Source organism: Akebia trifoliata, chromosome 4 (genome assembly GCF_017979445.1).
Source record: "Akebia trifoliata isolate Shusen 1 chromosome 4, ASM1797944v1, whole genome shotgun sequence".
In the NCBI taxonomy this organism is placed as follows: domain Eukaryota; kingdom Viridiplantae; phylum Streptophyta; class Magnoliopsida; order Ranunculales; family Lardizabalaceae; genus Akebia; species Akebia trifoliata.
Window position 1 is genome coordinate 13,830,026 of NC_141378.1, and position 25,059 is coordinate 13,855,084.

Below are 25,059 nucleotides of genomic sequence, written 5' to 3' on the forward strand. Positions count from 1 at the left end.
TCGGTCGAGTCCGAGTCAACTGGAATAAAGCTACAGGCAGAGTTTGTTACCCGAGTTTCTACTCGATTTATTGCTAAATGCTTGCAATCTAAGTAAAGATATGTAGGGTTCACATTTTTTAGGGGGTCTGCCATATAAAACATCGTTAACTTCTATGCGTTTGCAGCCAAACCAAGAAAAAAATATTGAGGCTTCACCTATGAGAGCTGTAGTTGTTAGGGTGGGAAACCCATCATCCTCCACACGTGGAAAGAGACCTTTTTCTTTTAATAGTCACACGTGATAATTTAATCTTAGATAAAAATGACATTTTACCACCATTCTCAGATTCTCTACATGTATCAAGATCATGAATTGGTAGTTTAGAAAGACAAAAAATGGGTTGCTATATCAGATTCTCTACATATATCAAGATCATTAACTGGTAGTTTAGAAAGACAAAAAATGGGTTGCTATATCACAATATCGTAATTGAACCTGAGTAGAAGGGGTCGGACACTTGGACCTACCCATTGGTGGATCCAAGCCTGGGACTTGGGTAAAATCAACTAGTCCCAATTTTGTTCTTTTATTTTTATTTTTTTAAAATCTAAACGGAAAATTAAAATAAGAAATCGAAGTGAATCCTATATAACATGTTATCTCCCTTTACAACGAAATATTCAATAAAGCGTATGTTGTTGGATAATCCACTCTGATATCATGTTACAAAATGAATTCAATTAATTAATTAAAGTCTGTGAGTGTTGATATTATGACTTGGGTTCCAAACTTACTTTCACCTACTAATTACTGACCTAATAGCTTTCCTAGGGGAAAATGAAAAGAAAAAAAAGACTTATTCAAAAAAACCATTTAAATCTCATTACTAAAATCAATCAAACCCACCTTTAGTTCTATGGGCAGGCTAAACATTCATGGTTAAGAAGCCATAAGCACATGCCATGTGTTATTTATGATTTTATGTGTTCTTGTTTGAGCATGGGCTTCAAGAGGCAAAATAAAAAAAGGTCTTTTTTGAGGCAGAGTGGGCTCGACCCACAATAGTGCCCCCAAGGCAAATGTTTTTTAGGGTATATATGTATTCTTTTGGGAAAGCCGTCTAGGATTTTCTATTTTGGGAGATAAACATTTTCTATGCTCTCAATTTTTATAGAGATTCTAGGGTTCTAAACTTGAAAGAATACATTGCACTAGAATTTTGATATGATCCCTGGATGTAGGTTCACTGTCAAATCATGTAAATCATTGTGTGTTTTGTGTGCGATTTTTCATCTCATTGATGCTTCATTTTTTTGCACCATGTGTGAGAAAATATATCACCATCATCCCAAGGTCTACAACCATTGGATGGTCTAGGGTAAATGGTGTGGATTCTGAGGACAATCAACGGTCCTAATTGTGGGATGATGGCGACACCCTCTCTATGTATATATATATCTATTGGTAATTAATGTTGTGTGCTTCTTGGAGTGAAGCTGCATGACAGAAACTTCAACTTGAGTATAGTTTTAATTTGGGACCCAAAATATTAATACGTTAATTCTTTAACAGCCATGCAATCAGTGACGAAAGGAGGGGCTGTAGCGTGCATGGATGAGTTTTATTGACCAGAGGTCGTGTGCCACGTGTTGACTCATACACTCAACTTCTTGATTTCTTTAATCTGAATGACTGAATCTGTTTAATTGGAAGAAACCATGTGGTCCTCTTTTTCCTCTCACTACCAAACGTGTCCTCTTGGCTTTCAAGAAATGACAAATATGTCCAAGATAATCAAACATAATTTTAAGAGGAGGATTTATGTCCTGAGAGAGAAAAAAATATGGAAGCAAATGGAGATCAAACTTGGTTCCAACCACCTCTTCTATGTGGGTCCTGGATTTGTAAGTTCTATGATGTGAGCTTGTCTCATACACATCTTTGGAAGAAGAATGAAATTGTATTTATTCTTTTAGTTTCAATTGCATGAACTCTGTCAAATAATTTCATTCTAATCTCATGCTGATTATGATCTTACATATTAATGTACATTTTATTACATTATACTCTAGATATGACATGATGTATTAACTAAGGGTGTAACTTGGTTCGGTTTGGTTCGATTTGAGGTCAAATTGGAACCCAACCGACATAAGTTGATTCCACTAAATAAGAATCAGAACCAAACCGACCCAAACCGAATTAAAGTCGATTTGATTCAATTCGATTCTATGGATTATCAATATTCTATAAATTGTAAGTAATATTTTTTAATGAAAAAAAACATAAAATTTCATTCGATAAATCACAAATACATCCATAAAAAGTCATTAGTTTATTCATAAAAGATTACTAATCTATGTCTTAACTTCTAAAATAATTCATACTAATATATATATATATATTGTATAGGGGTGCGATTCTCGGTTTGGTTCAATTCTATACAAACTTGATCTGAGAACCAAACCAAATTGAACTCTCCATTTTCGTAACCCGGAACCGAACTGCAACTTATTCCAAACTTAACCAAACCACCCCTAAGCTATCGGTTTGGTTCAGTTCTTGGTTTGAACCAGACCAAGTTGCACCCCTAGTATTAACATACATTAATTTCATAATTCCCATTAAGTTAGTACACAGTGTTACACCAATGAGTATTTGTTTAGTAGGTGCATCGACGCCAAAATAAACTAATTGGAGACTCTTCATTGCCTTTCGATAAAGATTGATCAACTTTTAAGAACGCCCTTTTGAGAGGTGACACGATGATCCTATGGTTTACTTTGATGTCTAGATGGACAAATAATTAAGGTCTAATACGGATTGTAAATATCAGGGAATTCAAATTTAATTTTTTTTGGCAATACCCTCCTTGTTGATCAAAATTTATTATTGGTACCTAATTCAACCCTTTAATCAGTGAGCATCACTCATCTAAAAGATATAGTTTGGGTCAAGTTTTCATTAATAATATTATCAAATGTAATAATTAATTAATTATTCGTTCTTTCAATGACATTCTTTTTGTTTTGCTAAGCAAGCGAGAAAGAATTTTATAAAGAGAAAAAAGGAATTACAAATTCCAGGTATTGGGAAGACTCGTTTGGTCTCCCACAAGGCCCTTCTAGTAAAAAAAAAGGAAGATTTTGAACAGAGTAAAAAAAACTCAAGACCAAGACGGTGAGGCAAAAACACAGCTAGAGTATTGGCCACATTAATCCCTTCTCTAAATATGTTTCGTCCCATTCATTCTGAACACCAAATATAAATCATAATCAAATTAAATTAATGATAATATATTATATTTCAGGTTAAAATATTCATCAATCATCATAAAATTCAAGGTATCAGGCACTTCTAATGAGTAAGAGGGGGTTAGGTATAGGTGAAGCTGCAACTCTAATTTGGAGTTGTTAGTCATTGAATGGATAGGGGCATAATGGTCATTTAAAGAAGGAGAAGAATCTCAGCTCATGGGCAAATTTGAGGACACGTCAATTGTTTTGTTTTGAATTAAATAACCAGAGAAGGGGTCCAGAAAGGTGATTATAAATAGTTAGCTCTAGTTTTGGTAGGAATGTGAGGAGGCAACAAAATCGAAGACAAAAAATAGAGAGAGAATAATGGGAAGGTCACCTTGCTGTGATGAGAATGGTCTAAAAAAAGGCCCTTGGACTCCTGAAGAAGACCAAAAGCTTGTTCAATATATCCAAAAACATGGTCATGGAAGCTGGAGAGCCCTCCCTAAACTGGCAGGTTTGATTACAAACACACCCATCTCTCACATGTATATATGTGTGTGTGTGTGTGTGTGTGTGTGTGTGTGTGTGTGTGTGTGTGAACTTATAAGGGTGTCTCTTTGCTTTTATAGGTCTGAACAGATGTGGGAAGAGTTGTAGGCTAAGATGGACAAATTACTTGAGACCTGATATCAAAAGAGGCAAATTTTCTCAAGAAGAAGAACAAACTATTCTCAATCTTCATTCCATCCTTGGCAACAAGTAAAATCAATTTTTACTAGTCTTAATTAAGCTTTCTATGTTTGGTTTTGTACGTCATATATATGTATAGACTGAATTTTGTACAATTTTTATTTTTACAAGATGGTCGGCGATTGCGACACACCTCCCAGGCCGTACCGATAACGAGATCAAGAATTTTTGGAACACCCATTTAAAGAAGAAGCTAATTCAGATGGGTTTTGATCCGATGACACATCGCCCTCGAACTGATTTGTTTTCGAGCTTACCTTATTTGATAGCTTTAACCAATTTGAAGGAGCTTATGGACCACCACCCATGGGAAGAACAAGCTGTGAAATTACAAGCAGAAGCTGCTCAATTGGCTAAACTTCAATATTTACAATATCTTCTTCAAACTACTGCTTCCATGACAACTAGCCCAAACAACCCAACCAACATTACAGACATGGATGCCTATAATCTATTGAATTCGATGTCTTTTATCAAAGAAAACTCGATTTTGAGTTCATCCCAATTGGAGAATCCCTCCTCATGTTCCCTTGGGATGCCTATACAATCCATCAACGATACGGACCTCTTTGCTCATTTACCTGACCTTCAAGTCCCTTATAGCTTCCAAAAAAAATTGAATAGTGAGATGGGTCAAGATTGTAATTTCACAATGTTCAGCCAAGAAGAAACCACACCCAAATCTTCATGGCTTCCTCCATCTCCTTCTCCTATTGTTCCCCCTCTTACAGAAACTTCGATCAGCAATCATGGCGACGCATGTAGTACTTCCAGCTTTGGAGGAGGAGCTGCTCCTTCCTTTTGGCCTGAGCTCCTTCTTGAAGATCCCTTTATGCATGAGATTGCTTAATTTTAGTTAAGTGTGAGGTTTGGAGTAATTACAATTCCCCTTTTTTATTTTTTTACTGTGTATGGTGGTTGTTATTATATACTGCTCCTTTATAAAGTTAAATACACATTCCATGCCATACGCATACACACATAAATAGTACGTCAAACCATAGAGAATTACATGAGTCCAAAAATGGAAGAATGTATAATCAACCAAAACAATCGAGGAAATACTAATTGATACTAACTAACCCTAACCTTAAATAAATAAAACTTTCCCAATCTATCATCCTAATATTGTTTCAATTGTGGTGGGATATGAGATGATATGATTCACATCATGCATGGTATTATAATTCATTCTATATATATATATTATACATACAATGCTGCTTTAATAATGAAACAATGATAATATTCAATTAGTGTGGCTTTTTAAAAATGTTTGTTGCATGTCTAATGAAACAGATAACATGCTGTGTAGAGGAAGGACCATTGTCGACTAACTTTCAATTGAAATAAAAGGAAATTATTATATATATATATATATATATATATATATATATATATATATTATATATATATATATATATAGAGAGAGAGAGAGAGAGAGAGAGATGGCCTAGAATTACTAATGGTGTTCATACACAACCATAGAGGTTCCTTTATTCTATTCTGTTTTGTTTTGATTGTCTTATTATCCTAAGTTTTTTTAGGATTTCTTTAGGTGTGATTGAGTTAAGATCAACTCATTGGCCTCAAAACTTTCTACCAGTAGACCCAACCACTATAGAATGATGTTTATCTTCCTATATATGTATCTTGTCCATCAATAATCTCTTCTTAAAATAATAATAATAATAATGAGAAAAACAGGGTTAAATTCGTTGACTTCTTGATCACGAGGAATATTTGGTAAGCCCTCCCTCAATAAACAATAAATAAATAAAAAACGAACTGTCTCCTTGAACATTTGACCTTGACCCAGTCAAAACAAGAGTCTAGATCGAATACATAAAGAAGTTTGCCGGCTATTTGTACTACCCATCCTTTTAAATGCCATGCGTTCACTTATGGCCCACTGACCCATAAATTTTTTGTCTACCTTCATAGCTTTATAAAACAAAATTCAAAATGAAGGGTAATTTATTCAATTATTTTTTTCATCATTGAGTTATAATCTGTCAACAAACTTATATCATGTTTTCTAAGTTAATGAAGTGCGAGGTCCCCCAAACCTCAAGCTTACTGATTAAAAATAACAACCCTATCCAAGAACCTGGTATTGAACTCATCGTGAAAGAGATGTTCAAATCTGATAGCCAATGATCACCTATCAGACTGATAATTTGTTTGTGTATTTAGCTTGGTACATCCAATATCATAGGTCACTGGGCCCATAAGAGTGTGCCATGTGTTATGTAGAAGGATAAAAAAAAAAAAAAAGTAAACTAATCAACTCAGTTTATAAGATCTGGATTCTTTTTGGTTGAGAAATTGTATGGTAAAAGGATTAGAGAGGGCAACTGAAATATATTGAGCAGAAGGAGGCATATCTAATATATCTCATTGTCAAGGGAGGTAAGTGAAAAAGCTCAGAACAAATTATTTGAGTTAGGGAGAGATACAGAGTTGACCAAGGTAATAATGTCAAAGAGGTGACGTACAATGATTCCCAATGATAAGCAGTCCAAAACATTAGCTTTGATATATTATTAAAAATGGTTTTTTAATTTTGACATTAATCAAAAGATAAAGTAGAAAACTTACCTCTCTTGCCCTACCTATTCAAGGAAAAAAAGTAGCAAAACCTGCTCTCTTGAACATAGGAGCAATTTTAATATGGTGGAGCTAAAACAGTTGTTTTCCAACAATCATCATTTAGAACAACCACTATGTAAAAATTGGAAAATTAGTTGAGAAAATTTGACAGTCAAGGCCCACAAATTCTAAAAACTAAATTTCGATGGTCTTGAGCCATCGAAACTGTTTATGTTCTCCATATTAGTCAGCCTAGAGCTGTCAACTTTCTCCCATCCTCCATTAGTTTTGGCCCATCAAAAAAACTTTCGACAAAGAAAAATCCGACACCTTGGTCTGTCGAAGTTTGTGAAGTTCGATGGCCTTTGGCCAAGGCCATCAAATATGGGTTTTTTTCACATTGTACATGTTTATGTTTCGTCATTGATCATTTGTTAAAAATAAAGAGCAACCTTTTGGAATTTGAGATCCTTGTAATGTAAGGATTGCTAGGGATATGTATTGAATAGCTAGAGAAGCCCTTGATATGAACACACCATTTTAGATAACCCATTATGTTATATTTCTTATTATATATATATACCAGTGTCAATCTACCATTATGGACCCTTCTAACCTGATCAAAATCATTACTGAGAATATTATATTAGACGTTTTGTAATGAGGTATATAGTGATACATCAAATCATAAACATGATATGCTTATCTATATATCTTATTTCAATGCATCCATGATCTGAATCTCTATCATTCTCCCAAGATCGATTTTTTTTCTCAATTGGAGACACCCATTTCTCTGTAAACTAGTAACATTTGTAGAGTTGATTGTGTGAATGTCTTTTTCAGAGCCCACCAATATTTGAGTTTAAACACTACAAAGAACAAGGAACTTGTAACTATAATTTACTCATTAGTAACAATAATAATTGAAATTAACATAAATTAATTCCAAGAGCAATCATTTGATATAAAAGAAAGGATGGAAAAGAAGCAAGACCTCAATTTCCTTACTGGGTAGTTGAAGTAGTTGTTTTTCTAATAAGGGATTGACTGTAACACCCTCTAATGAACAGATTAACAATATAAACCAAAGTCTTTAAACTAAGTCCTCGTGTTGCAAATTAGTGATTGTTTGATTGGGTCTTTAGGTCTTTGGGTAACCCACATATAAGGGTTACTGTGGAAAAAACTCGATTAAAGTTGGTCATACTTGTCAAAGAAATGTAGAAAACATGATATTAGTAGGTACTCTCTCTCTTTCTCTCTCCCCCATTAAAATAGGGAAGGAAAATTTTCAGTACCTAATCCTTACCCCATTAGTTGGATACTACTCTAAGTTTCTTATGTCATGGCATGTACGATAAATAAGATTATATTTATGATTTATGTGTAGCAGATCAGAAAAAAAAAAAAAAAAGAACTAATAATTTTATACGTGTGAGACCGTGTGTTGGATGATCGGGTCTGATCTGATGATCTAGAATATACGTAGTTGGTGGCAACCACAACGGAATAATATTGGTTACGAGTGGCCACATTACGAAAGGGATGTTTCCTATTTATCTAAGTATATATATATATATATATATAGCATTGATATTTATGTTTAATTCATCTCTCCTGTGAATGGGCTTTTCATTCAAAGCTTAATTATTGGAAGCAATATTATGTTGGGAGGAAGAACACCACTAACAATTAGAGATTGAACTATTTTATGATTGAAAGAGAGAGTGGGAGTGGCATTTGATTGGAACGCCATGCCACTCCTTGTACCAATGGGATGAATGTTAGGGCGAAATTCAGGTTTTTAAGACTAAACTGTTAGATTGGCGCATTTTGTAGCAAAAGGATACACACAGATGCATGGTTGTGTGGACTTTGATGAGACCTTTATCCCAATTGTCAAATCATTTCGTGATTGATTCTTTCACTAGGATTTGTGAACAAATTTTAGTTCATCAATATATATGTTAAAATGCATTTCTTACAAAAACTATTACAAGAAGAAGTGTACTTGGGACCTGTCACTCAAGTGTGGGCTCCCTAGATTGAGAGTTTTTAGTGTGTAAGAGCAGTTCGAGTTGTCTATTTTCTCCTTCTTGTCGTATTCAAGTGCTTGTTTTAGATTCCTTTGTTTCTGGAATCCTTTCTCGTTTTTATAAGGATATTCCCTTGAAGATTTGTAATTACGTTCATGTTTAGTTAATACATTTTGCTTGCTTGAAAAAAAAAGAAAAAAAAGTGTACATGGACCAGTTACTTATTATGAGGAACCGTCCATCCAGATATGAGTACTGATTATCTGACTTAGCCACGTGGCAACTCAATCGACTTACCTGAAGTGACAGATTTGAGAACCGTAGATGTGCCCTCCTCACGATATAGAATTACACTTCCCCATAAAAAAGTGCAGTTTTGTATTTCGATGAGAGAACATCTATGATTTTCTAGCCTGTCATGTCATGTAAGTTGATTGAGTATGCCACGTGCCTAAGTCAGATTACCACAACTCTCCATATGTACCACATCATGATTTTCCGAAGTTCAATTAATTTAGTAATTAATGTCATATTTTTAAAGATTTTTATTTTTAATTTTGGAATTTTTATAGAAAAAAATGTTAAAAAATTTCAAGAAGAGATCAATGACTAGTATTGTTCCTACGTATAACCATTATTTTTTAAGGAGAGAACCGTTTTTTAGAATTTAGAAGAGAAAATCCAGAGCTAGAAGAATCTTTTCACATGCATTATAGTTGTTGAGATTGGGATTGAATCTTAGCTTCTCTCTTCCCTTGTTAAAGATTTGGGGTTGAGATGGGAGATTAGAGCTGGAGGACATGTCCTACAGTCCCTAATTCGGTACCCATAAATGAGGAAAAAAGCTTTCTAAGAGTTTTGAAGAGCTGATTTTCTAACTAGAAAGTCTCCACTTGGCTGACGCGGCATGGATATGGAACCATAGATCTTTTTCCTCGAGATACACAACTTCACATCCTCATAATAAAAAGACGTGTAGTTGTATATCTCAAGAAAAAAGATCTATGGTTCGTATCCGTGTCATGTCAGCCGAGTATCGACCGAGTGAAGATTTTTAAGTTAGAAAATCATTATTTAGAGTTTTTAGCTGACTTTTATTTCTTATATCTAGTGGTGTGGTTTCGTTCCACCACCACCAATTAGGGTTGGCAATGGGTTGGATAATATCCCCTTACTCAACTCATCCGACCCGAGTTTTTTCGGTATGATACAATTTTTTATATCCAATTAAGAATTCAAGTTAATTTATCCATAATTCTTTTAGGGTAAATTACCATTTCGTGAACTGAATACGATGAAATTCCTACTTTAGCTCATTGTTCATTTTAATTCCCAAAACTTGAAAAGTCAGATTGTGGATTTTTCAAAGTGACGATCTCATTGGTTTGAAGAAGTGAGATCTTCACTTTTATAATCAGCGAAATTGTCACTTTGAAGGAAAAAAAAACAGCCATCTCTCTAATTTAAACTTGTGAGATCGTCTCTTTGAAAAACTTGCAATCTCAGTTTTCATGTTTTGAGAATTAAAATGAACATTTAGTTGGAAGGGGAATTTTGTCAATTTTGGGAAATTTCTTTTTTATTTTATCCAATATTTTTTGGGTCAAATATGGATGTGTGTCATATCCGATCTGTTTATTTAAGTTCAATACGGTAAATTCATGATAAGATATATGTATAACTTAAAATTAAGATCCATCCATCATCTTCAAAATAAGATATATATATATATATATCCAACTTGGATATCCATTTGAAACTTGGGTACACCTTAGAGATATATATCCTTTAATAAGTGGGATAAATAGTCATATATGGATATCCTAAGCAAAAGCAAGTAAAAAATTGAATATAAAATTGGATGAGGATACGGATATATATATGCTTAATCCAACCCACACCCGAGCCATTGCCAGCCCTACATACCACAATTGACATTTTGTTTTGGCAAATGGAGCTGTGTGGCCAATGGCAATTCCATGATATAAAAGCCATTTTTTCAATTCCCTTAAGGTATGTCTTAACGATTCTTATAATCACTTGAGATGTATGATTACTTATTAGGTTCTTCCAAAGGCATGAGCATAATAAGCATTTTCAACTGAAATAATTTGGCAAAAATCTTAATATCATGGATGCTCTATCCGAATCTACTTACAGAATTACTTATCGTGCCTAACAAGAAACTAAATAATACAAATTTTCAGTACAACTGTAGAAGCATATTTATTTCTATCATTGTAAGACATTACATATAAATTTGGGTTTGGCTTTTACTTCAATCAAATTGTATTAATTTATAAAGATGATTACAGCCAAAAATATGTACCATGGTTTAAAGTTTCGTAACATTTTGAAATAATTTGTCTGAGATATTTTGGCATCTTACTAGATCAGAACAAAACACTGACCCTAAAACCTTGAATGCGTTGGGATTGTTTGGATCTTGTCAAAATATTCCAGTCTTCTCGACTTTTCTTGTGAGTAGACGAGACTTTATACATTGGTATGTACAACCTCAAGTATAAAGAAGAAAAATATGCAAGTATGTAATATTAAGGGAATAAGGACATCTTATTAATTAAAGGAATCAAAATTTTGTGCTCGCATATCTCTATATTATAGTACATGCTGCTCACTTAGTAATTGATCTTGCTCTCTTCAATCAGTGGACCATATTCAATTTGAAATGATACCAGACGTTGGATCAATTATAAATATCAAGTGGACATTTGGAAGAATGTGTAGTAGTCCACAATAGATCGATCATAAGACCAGACATTATTGATCATCTAATCCATAGGATCTTTGGATCAAGATGCATGTGATAAGTGTACTCTTGATAATATGGGAGATCTTTTGGGTCTTTCGTCTATTAGAGTTGTAAGAGCAACTCTAACCGGTCTCTATATCTGTATATTTAGAAATAGAGAGACCTTCGAACCAAGCTCCAATCGATCTCTTAATTTCTGACACACCCTCTAAATTACTATTCACATCTCTAGAATTGGAGACGAAGCAAAAAAAAAAAAAAAAAAAATGATCTCTATTTTAATATTCATCTTGTACAAATACCAATTGTGACTCCATCATTTTACATAAATGCTATTCTTAATTTTCTTTTTTAATAAAAATATGTTTTAAATATAATTTTTATCCCTTATTTATTTTCAATTATTATTATTCAATTTTCTTAATTCCTTTTATTAAATATTTATAAAAATATTTTAAACTCAGATTTAATCAATTATTCGACCAAATTCGACAAAAAATTGTAATAAAAACTAAGTTTGATCATGAATACTCACTTTTTTTTTTATATAAAATAAATGAAATTAATTTAAATGTATGTATTTATAATTTTTTTTAACTAAACATAAGATGATCAAACCAAATTTAATTTCTCAAACAATTGGTGGATTTTTATTTTTTATTTAAATTGGGGTGTAACAAGTAAAATTGGATTGTCAATAACAAACTTTATATATTTAATTTGAGGCATGGTTTTTAAACTCGTCCGAGACCGAGACGTATCGCCCGAGTTAACTCGGTATCAGAGCTGAACAAGACCAACTCACAAAGTCATTTTTTTTTACTGAGTTTAACATCTCATGTTTAATTTTTTGAGTTGTCTCACGAGACGTCTCAAACGTATCGGAAAAACTTGTCCGAGACAACTCGGTATCGGAGCTGAACAAGACGAGATGCAATACCGAGTTTAAAAACCATGATTTGAGGTGTAATAAGTAAAGTTGAGTCATCAATAGCAAATTTTTTATTTTTTATTATGTGAATAGTGAATTAGACAGGTGAATAGTAATTTAGAGGTTGGGATTGTTAGATCTCATTTAGGTTCCGAAGAGAAAATCATCTCTAAAATATGAGAAGATGCCAAAATAGAAACAACCGTTGGAGTTGCTCCTAGCTTTGCTCAGTTAGCCCGAATAGATGATCAACAATGTTTTGGGTATAATAAATTTGCTCAATTAGTCCGAAAAAATGTGATATGTGGCCTACCAACTAATAATAGCAATCGGGTATCACATGTTATGAAACCATGATGGTAAGATGTAATGACACATTTCTATTATATGGTACTCGAGTAGCTACATTTTATTATTATTTTAATAACCAATCATTGTCAGAAAATCTTTTTTGAGAGATTCGATAGGTATGCAATTTTCATAAAATTGTAATTTTGATATTTTTCCCCTTCCATGCTTTAATATATGATTGATGATAAATCTAAGTGGTAAAACATACGAAGTCTATACAATGACATGGTAAGGGTACAAAATTATCATTTTATGCCCTTGCCACATCAATTGTGTACAGACTATGTATGTTTTGCCATGTTGATTTTATCATGACTCTTAATATAATTATTTTCTCCCTTAACTAGAAAGAAAGAAAAAAAAAACCATTTCATCACACAAGAATGTGATTGTAATTTCATGAAGCCATTATTGCCTCCACTATACAATCAACTTAAGAAGCCATCATTACATAAGGTAATTTATTTGTATTTTTCAAAATGTCTTAATTAATCTCACCGATCATTGATTGGTACGAGCGAGAAAAATAGAACAGCTAAAAAGTTGTTGCCTAGATTTTTAAATTATAAGTTTTACTATGGAATGGTGTAAGGTACATCCGCATGGACATTTATTAATGAGAGCTGCTATTGGGACTCCAAGTCTTACTTATTACACTCAAATTAAAAATTAAGTAAATGGTTGACAATAAGTAAAAGTTAGGGTGCCAATAGACACTCTCTTTTTTTTTTCCCTACATTTTTATTTTTGGGTTTAAGATTCTATATGAGTCTAATCATAATTGTAAACAACTGTTGAAATTAATTGAATGAGTGTTATAATATTTTGTAATGCTTAGATAATAATTTGAGATTAACCTTCGTAATATTTAAGTGGTGTGTTTTAATCTTTAATTAGAGTTGATAAATAATTTAAGAAATTGTGGTGTAATAAGTAAAAATTGGGGTGTTAATAGCAACTCTTTTATTAATTCATATCTTCAAATTGAAGAAAGAAAGTAAGCAAGAGTACAACCATTAGTTGTACCAACTATATATTTTGAAAGGGACAATTATAATGATTTAACTATAGAGGCACAATCGAAGTTTGAACAATAACAAATGACATAAAGGTGGAATAATGGTAACAATCTGATGGTGGTGTTATTGTTCATAGATCTATGAGATTCTCTCTTTTTTACTCTGTTTTTAGCTTAAATTTGAGCCAAGAATTGTGAGCATTCTCTTCTATAAATTTCACATTGCTATCATTTCATGTCAATAAGATGACAAGCATACAACCCAAAACTCATATGAACATAGGCCCATCTCCCTATCTCTCTAAAATAATTTAAGTAGGGGACCATCTCTCTCTCTCTCTCTCTCTCTCTCTGTGCCATTCACATGGGTTGAAAGAGGCACTTGGAACTAGGAGTCAAGTCATCTAATTTGTGTAACCTTATCTCCTTGGGTCCTTACCATTACAAAAAGATTAGTTGGAATGTAGCCATGATTGGTCTATTTGGTTCCTTTGTCTCCAAGGCATATCACATATGACCTATATATAATAAGGGAGACATTTCTTCAACCCTTGAAAAAAGAAGATAACATGTCCATCTCTATTGGTGGAGATACAAATCTCAATTCTCATTAGTTGTTGATTTTGAATCACAAAATATCTATCATAATTGAATAGTTTTAATTATCATACAAGTCGTATTTTGTGAGAGTAACAGATCACAATTCATTAGTGGTTGCTTGTGAATCACAAAATATCCATCCTAATTGAATAGCTTTGATTATCGTACTAGTCGTATTCTGTGAGAGTAACAGATCTCAGTCCAGAAGTCCAATCATTTTGATTATCAGTACCAGGCCACGTATTACTATAGTAAATAAAAAACAACATCGAAATAGATAATATTGATATATATGCATCCTTTGGATTTGATGTGTATTTGAGATACTTTTTGATTTTCAACTGATGACAGACTTAGTCTAGGCTGCGCATGGCTTGGGTGTGTTTCCACATGGGGCGGAGTTAGTGGGGAGCAATCGACCCCACAGAACTTTGACACTTACATTTTCAACTAAGTACATCTACCATTTGCCTTCCCTCCCCCTACAATAATTTCTTTTTTTATTGATGACATTACCTCTTGACCGGACCTTCTCTCATAGACTAATTGAAAATGAGCTAAACATCATTTTTCTTTGATTTCTAACTAAAAACCTAAATTTCTCCTTAAATTCATTCATTTTCAGTTTCTTCAACTATACCACTAACTACAAGAAAATCCTGACTCCACCCCTGTGCACATGATCGAGTTGAATTTCAAATTTAGTATTTATCAGCATACATCCCAATTTATGAAATTGAACCCAGAACAATGTTATTCTGTTACTTCCAACAAAAAAATGTTCACCTTCAATCTCTTCTTAAAAATCTCTAATACTATCCCCCCCACCCCACACACACACACACAAAAGTGGAGATAGGTTTTGAACTAGAGAATTTCATCCAAAAGTACAGATCCTTTACATGTAGGGAATCCAATAAGAAAGGAAGACATGTAAAGGAGAGTGCAAGATGACCAAATGACAGGAACAGGAGATGGTCCATAATTAGATGAAAATTAATTAATTAATAGTGCAACAAATAATTTGAAAAAAAGAAAAAAAAGATGGGACAGTCACAGGTGGGGAAAAGGGTCCTGAGGCTGAGAGAGACAGGGAGAGAGGGAGGGAGGGAAGGGCAGGATATGTTGTGTATGTCGGGTGTTAATAATAATAAGATAGAAAGTATACAAGATATAAAGTCGTGGCTGCAAGTTGTCCATCACTTTGTATGGCCCTTCTTCTTCCCCCTATCAACCATCATTCTCTCTCTCTCTCTCTAACTCTTCAATCCTTCATCTCTCTTTCTTTCTCCCTTTGATAAAGAGTGGCATTTGCTTGTTTGTTATGCTCTTACACCCACTTGTCTCCACCGAGAGAGAGAGAGAGAGATTGTGTAAAAAGGGTAATTAAACTTAAATCCCCTAGGTTTTGGTATATATATTAGAAACCCCGTCTTAAGTCAAATTAATGGAATGAAAAGATTGAAATACTCCTAAAAATACTAGAAATGGTAATTTTAAATGTAGGATGTCATACTTATCTACTTCAATTATGTAAAGGAGAGAAAGTGTGTCAATGTACAATGTAATGAGGCTAGTATGTGCACCTATGTGGGTATATTTTACATTGGGGCATTTTTTAGGGAGACTTGCACTTCCATGTCATCTTGATAAACGAGACAAATGGTCATGCGAATGTTTTTATAATCACATTAAGATCCATAAAATGGGATTTATATACACAAATCAAGGTACGTTGAGACTGCATTCTTCGACATGTAAAGATCACAAATACTTACATTTTACAATTGAGTTTGATTAGTTAAGCCGGTTCAATTATCTAGATAGTTCTCTTGAGATTACAAATCAATAAATTATGATTAAGAGATTCGACTTATTATATCCCGAAATTCACATTTAAGTAAAAAGTGACTAACATCTAAAAGAAAATGATTTCGTGACTTGAGTACATCATCTCTTACCATGTCACTTTACCTCATTCGTATTTTAGTTTCAATTGTAATCCTGAAATATATATATTTTTGAATCATGAAAATCTAACGCCCTCATTTGATATACACTCCCATCACAGAATCGTAGATCATCTTTTTTTTAGATACACAAGAAAAATATATGATTCTACATATCTCGAAGTAAATGATCAACGATTCAATGATGGGAGTGTATGGCAGAGGGAGGCATCAGAAAATCATTATTTATATATTTTTTTTCCTTCCCCAAAATCAGATAAACAATACAAGCCGGCAAAATATGTTAGCCTTTCAAAAAATTTAACAGGATCTCTTTTCATTAGTTTATCCAAGAAGATTGATGTCAAGGATCCTCTTAGTTTGACTTTTCAAGGATATCTCAAATATATAAACCAACTATGAGGGTGTGTATCTAAATTTCCAAAAAGAAAACAAGAAAAAGCTAAAAACAAGAGCCAAACCAAAACAAAAAACCCATGTTGTAGAACACCCTCTCAGCTTCTCTCTCTCTCTAAAGTATTGTTTGACATAATTGTTTTCTTCTCTTGTTTATCTTCTTTTTCTTGGTGTGCAAGGAGAGAAAGATAGACAGATATATGGGTTTTTTATTGATAGATCACTGAGTTGTAGAAGAGATGTCAGGGGGTGGGTGTAGCATAGTATGGTTCAGGAGAGATCTTAGAGTAGAGGATAACCCTGCACTTGCTGCTGGTGTGAGGTCAGGGGCTGTATTCCACTCTTTATATGGGCACCTGAAGAGGAGGGTCACTACTTTCCTGGTAGAGTCTCAAGGTGGTGGTTGAAGCAGAGTTTGGCACAACTTGATAGCTCTTTGAGGAACCTTGGTACTTCCCTCATCACTAAGAGGTCTACTGATAGTGTCTCCTCTCTTGTACAAGTTTTCAAGTCTACTGGTGCTACTCATCTCTACTTCAACCACTTATATGGTCTGTTTCATTCTTCCTCAATCTCTTAGTTTAATTTCCCATGTTTTTGCCAAATTAAGTCTCCTTTCTGACTTTTTTTTATAGATCTAGTTTTAGTTGATTTTTGTTTTTCTTTTATCAGTGTTAATTTCAAGTATCATTAGATATATGTAGATTTTAAGAATACCCATTTGTTTATTTATTTTATTTCATATACTATTCTCTCATATTTATTGATTAGATTGTTCCCTCTCTCTTACTTTTTTGTTTGTTCATTTGGTTCAAACGTGCAAAATTATTCTGTTTTTTTTTTTTGACATTTTTATAGATCTTGTTTGGTTCATGTTTTTGTTCTTTTATCATTGTTAATTTCAAGTATCATGAGATATATGTAGATTTCAAACAATACCCATTTGTTTATTTTTTTTTAATATTTCATGTACCCATCGTCTCATAGCTATTGATTAGATTGTTCCCCTCTCTTACTTGTTTGTCTGTTCATGTGGTTCAAATGTGCAAAATTAATTCTGTTTTTTTTTTTTTTTGACATTTTTATAGATCTTGTTTGGTTGATTTTTTGTTCTTTTATCATTGTTAATTTCAAGTATAATTAGATATGTGTAGATTTTAAGAATACCCATTTATTTCTTTTTTAATTTTTAATTTCATATACCCATTCTCTCATATTTATTGATTAGATTGTTCCATCTCTTTTACTTGTTTGTTTGTTCATGTGGTTCAAATGCCACTTTATCCTATTTAGGCCTCCTTCATATCTGTTAATCTATCAAATTTGTTCTAATACTTAATTTTCTTCAAGGTCTTGCAATAGCACCAATAAATTGATGTTTAAACTATTTAGATGTTATAGTCAGACTTTTTTTCTTTGGAAGTAAAGAAGGAATCAATTTTGCAATATCAGTCTTTTTAATTAATTTGTTGTTCTAAGTAAGATTGCTTTCCTTTTGTAGATCCTATATCGCTTGTAAGGGACCATCGGACGAAGGAGCTTCTGACTGCTGAGGGGATCGATGTCCATTCCTTTAACGCGGATTTGCTCTATGAACCATGGGACGTTAATGATGACCAAGGTCGCCCGTTCACAACCTTTTTGGATTTCTGGAATAGGTGTCTTAGCATGCCTTATGATCCCGATGCTCCTATACTCCCACCTAAGAGGATAACGTCAGGTCTGTCTTCTCCCAAATATTTACCTGAATTTTGTAATTTGTGTTGGCACTCCCAATCTTTTATGGTCTTAGAATAGGAATTTGTTTAGTGGGCAGCATGAATTAGGACTAGTAAGAAATGATATTTTTTTTTCTAGATTTGGTTGGGAAACATGAATTAGGACTAGTAAGGAATGAATTTTTTTATATTTATTTTTCTAGATTTGGTTGGGAAACATGAATTAGGACTAGTAAGGAATGAATTTTTTTATATTTATTTTTCTAGATTTGATTAAGTTAGGGAAGAGGTGAGGATTGAAAGAATTGAGGAGCTTGAAACATCATAAGATCTTTTTATCAAATTTACAAATACAATTGAGGATGTTGAAAATGCACAATCGTGAAATAAAACAAAAATGTGAAACAAAACCTTCATTATTTTTGGCACTCAACCATTAGTCTCATTTGGAGCTTTTGAACCTTGTAGGTATACAAATGTGGAGATCATTTTATTAGATATAAAAACTAAAGGTGCTAGAATATGGAGAGATGTGGGGAATATGAAAAAAGAAATAAATCTTTAAAGAGAGTACAACCATCATCATCATAATTGAAACGTTATCCCAAAAATTTGGGGTCAGCTGGACAAATCATGTTCCTCAATTCAATTCTGTCTAAACCACCATCGTCATCATACACTGCTTCATGCTACTTTTCAAAACTAAAATTCTGAAAAATATCATACAATAGTTCGAACAGGGCTTATTGTTACACATTGCATATTGCCACGTAATGCACTATGCAATTCTCAATGGGGAACATATTTGAAAAGTTTGCAGTACCCAACGCTAGTTTGAACAGAAAAATTGAAAGAAAACTGACAAAGGCGTACTTTTATCATGTTTCATCGTCTTGTACATAGTACATGATAAATATGGACTACATAATTCATATTTTAATTTCTTTTTCATGCTGTTTACATTCCAACATTGGTCGTGCTCTTTCAGGTGATGTGTCAAGGTGCCCTTCGGACACATTGGTATTTGAAGATGAATCTGAGAAGGGAAGCAATGCACTTCTAGCCAGGGCATGGTCACCTGGATGGAGTAATGCAGACAAGGCTCTGACCACTTTCATTAATGGGCCATTAGTTGAGTATTCTGTGAACCGTAGAAAGGCAGATAGCGCAACAACTTCGTTCCTTTCACCTCATTTGCATTTTGGGGAGGTGAGTGTGCGGAAAGTATTCCATCTAGTTCGCATGAAGCAAGTTCTATGGGCCAACGAAGGGAACACAGCAGGTGAAGAGAGTGTCAACTTGTTCCTTAAATCTATTGGGCTTAGAGAGTACTCAAGATACATGAGCTTTAATCACCCTTACAGTCATGAAAGACCTCTTCTCGGAGACTTGAAGTTCTTTCCTTGGGTAATTGATGAGGGTTATTTCAAGGCATGGAGACAAGGTCGAACGGGGTATCCTCTCGTTGATGCCGGCATGAGAGAGCTCTGGGCAAGTGGTTGGCTACATGATCGGATTAGGGTCGTTGTTTCAAGTTTCTTTGTGAAGGTTCTTCAGCTTCCATGGAGATGGGGAATGAAGTATTTTTGGGACACATTATTGGATGCTGATCTTGAGAGTGACGCTCTTGGTTGGCAATACATCTCTGGCACCCTCCCTGATGGTCGTGAATTTGACCGGATAGACAACCCACAAGTATGACTTTTATTTAGTTATTTATTAACTATGAAACAAATATGAGCGTCCCATCCTATATTTTGATTTCCAAATGTTTACTAGTTTCTAATTTTCCCTAGTGACTTGTGGCCCTATCTTTGAAGAGATTTCTTTTACTTGACTAGGCATTAAATAGACCTTTAAAAAATAAAATAAAATTGATATAGTGTAAGTTTAGAAGTCCAATTGAGTTGCAGAGGACACTTATTTGTAACTGTTAACCAACCAACTACTCCAAAAGCCCAATCTGTTAGAGAGGGGGAGAACTATGAATATATGAGGGTCTCGGAGCTTAACTGGGGTATGACACACTCAAGAGTGGAGGAAAATATACACTCAATAGTAACCAGTCAATATTATGTAATTTTTTATTACTTTGCTAAGCTTTTTGAATATTATATTTAATTATGAAACTTTTCGTTCAAACAGTTTCAAGGTTACAAGTTTGATCCAAATGGAGAATACGTACGACGTTGGCTTCCCGAACTTGCTAGGCTACCAACTGATTGGATACACCACCCGTGGAACGCACCTGAATCTGTACTCCAAGCTGCTGGGGTTGAACTAGGCACAAACTACCCTCTCCCTATTGTTGAAATAGATGCTGCGAAAGCCAGGTTGGAGGAAGCTATCTCCGAAATGTGGCAACAAGAAGCAACTTGGAGAGCAGCGATCGAGAACGGAACCGATGAAGGGCTTGGTGACTCATTGGAATCAACTCCAATTGCCTTTCCTCGAGATATACAAATGGAGGTTGATCACGAGCCTGTTAGGAACAACCATGCTACTGCCCGGCGTTTTGAGGATCAGATGGTCCCTAGCTTGACTTCTTCGTTGCTAAGAGTAGAAGAGGTGGAACCTTCTTCGGATCTTAGAAACTCGGGTGAAGATAGCAGACCCGAAGTACCAATGAACATAAATGTGAGTATGGAAACTGTTAGAAACAATACTGCTCTCCCACGGTTTAATATTTCTTTAGGAGTGCAAAATGTCGATGATTCCACGGCAGAATCTTCGAGCAGTAGTAGTAGGAGAGAGAGAGATGGGGGTGTAGTTCCAGTTTGGTCTCCCTCGGCTTCTAATTATTCGGAGCAGTTTGTGGGTGAAGAAAATGGTCTTGGGACTAGTTCATCTTATTTGCAGAGGCATCCACTGTCTCACCAACCGATCAATTGTAGACGGTTTTCACAAACAGGGTGAGCACATCAACTGCTAAATTACTTTGGTTAACGTTTTTGGCCATGGCCACTATTCATCTTGTTGCTTCTATTCAATTTTATTTCAAAATAATTTAGCTTAAAATTTCTAATACTGATCATTCAAGATTCTCTAGCAAAAGTAATTTTACTTGAGACCCATGGCTTGCCTTTGATGAACTATATATATATTGATGGGTAAGCATTGAGGGTTTTTTCTTATGGGTGGGGGGGCTCGCCCTATATTAGAAATTGATTAATGATTTTCTGACGCCCCTTGACGTGGCATGTGCTAGAACCGTAGATTCTTTTCCTCGGGATACACAACTGTACGACCCCATAAATATGTGCAGTTGTGTATCCCGAGGAAAAGAATCTATGGCTCTAGCACATGCTACGTTAGGGGGCGTGTGTCAGAGGGGGCTTCAGAAAATCACGACTCTTAGAAATTCTTTCAAAATTACAATTGAAGATTCTAATCCCAGCTTAGATAAGTAGTCTGCACATTAATGAACTATATGTTACATGGGCTTAGATCCATAGCTCAGTTGGTTTGACACATTGCAAAACAACCTCAAGGTCATGGGTTCAAGTCTAGCTTACACTTTAAAAAAACTATATGTTAAATGGCTCCTTCACAAATATTTCCTAATAGCGTGTGATTTACATGAGATTTTGGTATCCATAATTGAATGAAAAAAAAAAGTATTTGTTTTTGTATTTATAATGTTAGTTATCATTATTTGTTGATAGCATTTCAAAAGAAGTTGAATAGCATTTTGTTTCCATAGTGTACACATATGCGCCTTTTAGTTCAATATTTCTCAAACAATTCTGATTGAGATGAACTTTCTAACAGATAAAACATACACAACAGGACATGAAGCTGAGAGATGAAGAATTCCATGCCACCAATGCCAATGTTGATCACCACCTTGTGTTCTGGTCTTTGCTGGTTGGACCTCTTGTACGCCAACTTGAGATTGGTGGTCTAAGTCATCTGCTACCCTTCCTTTTTTTTTTCGCTTTGTACCATATGTCATTGTGTACAGTAATTGTTGTTCACATAAAGTGAGAGAAGAGTGTTTTATAAAGAGATGTGTAGAATTCCATAACAAACCAGGTTGGTAATTCCTCCTTTTAACTTTAATTTTCTGCTAAAAATTAAAATATTCATACACTCTTGATGATCTCCTTCTCGAGTTTATCAGGCATTGGCGATTGTAGGAGACTGTAAACCATAGTTGAAGTTATGGTTCCAAGGATAGAATGGATTTGCCTACGCAACCCAAAGTATAGAATTTTGAACATTTTTACATAAAAGTGAAGTTATGGCTTGGCTTCTACATTCATAAGAAACATTTATTGATGTTAATGTACCTAAGACTCTTAAAAAATAATGGGTTGGCTAAATGAATTTTGTTCCTGTATTCCACTTTGTTCAGAGCCAACTCTTCTATAATTGGAAGTTGATTGAAGCAACTCATGTCAAAGAAATTTCTACCGCTCTGTGATCGATGGCCTCCCCGCACACAGAGAACATCAAGAAAAATGAGATTGATGAATTCCCATACAAGAGCTTTGAGATGAGTTGACGGATACCAAACTTGAGTGAGAGTTTCATGTATGTTGACTCATCTTCGAACAATACCTGTAGGGTGAGGATCGCAAGTATCGAACCAAGTATCTGCCACACCACATGTACTGGCATCTGCAAGAATCCCAGGTACCCTGTGGTAATTATTTCCCCCCATGCAAATTTATGCCAGAATTTAGATGTTTGTGACCAGCCAATTATGGGAATATTTTACTTACTAGGAAACATTTCCACATGGCAATGTTATGGAAAAAATTTGCAATGGCTATAAGGCAGGGTTGCTGCTGCTTTGAAGATTTTATGCTATAAGATGTTAGAGAGGTAAGTTATTGATTTTACCTGTTTTCCATGGAACTTGTGGGATGCAACAGAGTCAATGGTGGCGGCCAGATTGAAATGTGCACCAGAAAGATGCCCGAGTGTGAAGTTCATCACCATCACAACCATACCCAATATCACTGCTATGCTCATGATTGTGATTGGGTGATTCAGTTGCATGGTCACCATTGGGTGTATACACACCCATATGCCCGTGGCCCTCTTATATTCATAGTTGTCCTTTCCAACAGATTGTTGTTTTGGAGTAGTTGGTTGGTTGACATTGTCACCATTTACACCCATAGGCCTGTGGCCCTCTTATATTCATAGTTGTCCTCCTTTCCAACAGATCGGTGTTTTGGAGTAGCTGGTTTGTTGACATTGTCACCCTTGGGTGTATACGTACCCATACGCCTGTGGCCCTCTTATATTCATAGTTGTCCCCCTTACCTACAAATCGGTATTTTGGAGTAGCTGGTTGGTTGACATTGTCACCATTTGGGTGTATACACACCCATATGCCTGTGGCCCTCTTATATTCATAGTTGTCCCCCTTTCCAACAAATCGGTGTTTTGGAGTAGCTGGTTGGTTGACATTGTCACCATAGCCCTCTTATATTCATAGTTGTCCTTTCCAACAGATTGGTGTTTTGGAGTAGTTGGTTGGTTTACATTGTCACCATTTGGGTGTATACGTACCCATACGCCCGTGGCCCTCTTATATTCATAGTTGTTCCCCTTTCCAACAAATCGGTGTTTCAGAGTAGTTGCCATTGGGTGCATGCACACCCATATGCTCGTGGCCCTCTTATATTCATAGCTGATTGATTGACATTGGCACCATTGGGTGTATACACACCCATATGCTCATGGCCCTCTTATATTCATAGTTGATTGGTTGACATGGCCTCTTATATTCATAGTTGATTGGTTGACATTGTCACCATTGGGTGTATACACACCCATATGCTCATTGCCCTCTTATATTCATACTTGATTGGTTGACATTGTCACTGTTGGGTGTATACACCACATGCGCCCATGGTCCTCTTATATTCATAGTTGTCCTCCTTTCCAATAGATCGGTGTTTTAGAGTAGTTGGTTGATTGACAATTTCAAATCGACGAGACAGACACATATCCTGCAAATATAACATACGTATCCAAGAGATCTGCATTTACCTGTACATAAGGAAAAATAGTCAAGGTGCCTACTCTGTGACGACTTTAACTTTGGTTTCCTTCTTTTTGGGCCCAGATAGCCCTTTTTCCAAGTTGCTCCCTCCGATGTTGAACTCGAAACATGGTGCTGGCTCTGATACCAAGAGATATGGGCCTAACCAATATACCGAAGCATTAATTGGTTGGGCTCGTGTCATTTGGTAGTTTTTACACCTAGATGTTTTCGGTGTATCAATTGGGTTTGTATCAATGTGTCATTGCCATGGAAATGGATTGCATGATGATGGATGACTTGCCTTTGGGGGGCGATAAATTGGAGAAACATTAATGTTAAATGTTGATTCTTGAAAAGGACTAGTTTTTCCTTATTCCATAATTTAGAATGGGTTTAGGGGGCAGCCCAGTAGGAAGTGAAGGCTCCTCAGCCATCACTGCACCTAGAAACCCCACTCATCAATTGACGGTTTTCCTTTGAAACCAATTAGATGAGACTAAAGAAGTTAGTTGCTTAGAGATGTTAGAGATTTTTTAGGATTGATAACGGACTTTATTAGACAATGATTGGTTGAAGGCATTTACTAGATGGAATAATCCTGATTAATTTAGAGAGTTACTATTGCCACACCAACTGTGTGCAATTCTTTGGTGATTTGCATAGGAATTGGTGTGGCAATAGCACCTCTCTGCT

At 34.8% G+C, this 25,059-nt stretch overlaps 3 protein-coding genes across 3 annotated transcripts; 2 read left to right on the plus strand and 1 right to left on the minus strand.

Moving 5' to 3' along the window:
* Positions 1 to 3,572: 3,572 nt before the first annotated feature.
* LOC147403959 (transcription factor MYB93-like) lies at positions 3,573 to 4,903 on the plus strand. Its single transcript, XM_086437695.1, has 3 exons — positions 3,573 to 3,738; positions 3,854 to 3,983; positions 4,086 to 4,903. The coding sequence occupies exons 1-3, from the start codon at positions 3,606 to 3,608 to the stop codon at positions 4,822 to 4,824; spliced, it is 1,002 nt and encodes a 333-aa protein (XP_086293821.1). The 5' UTR covers positions 3,573 to 3,605; the 3' UTR covers positions 4,825 to 4,903.
* Positions 4,904 to 16,713: 11,810 nt separating this feature from the next.
* On the plus strand, positions 16,714 to 21,278 carry LOC147403960 (cryptochrome-1-like). The gene is given in 5 exon segments (XM_086439767.1): positions 16,714 to 16,980; positions 16,983 to 17,195; positions 18,146 to 18,364; positions 19,351 to 20,057; positions 20,508 to 21,278. Coding segments are annotated over 5 exon segments (2,007 nt in total). The 5' UTR covers positions 16,714 to 16,883.
* Positions 21,279 to 22,757: 1,479 nt separating this feature from the next.
* Positions 22,758 to 23,492, minus strand: LOC147403961 (nodulin-26-like). Its single transcript, XM_086437588.1, has 2 exons — positions 23,211 to 23,492; positions 22,758 to 22,985 (listed from the first exon to the last, which is right to left on the minus strand). The coding sequence occupies exons 1-2, from the start codon at positions 23,490 to 23,492 to the stop codon at positions 22,758 to 22,760; spliced, it is 510 nt and encodes a 169-aa protein (XP_086293714.1).
* Positions 23,493 to 25,059: the final 1,567 nt, after the last annotated feature.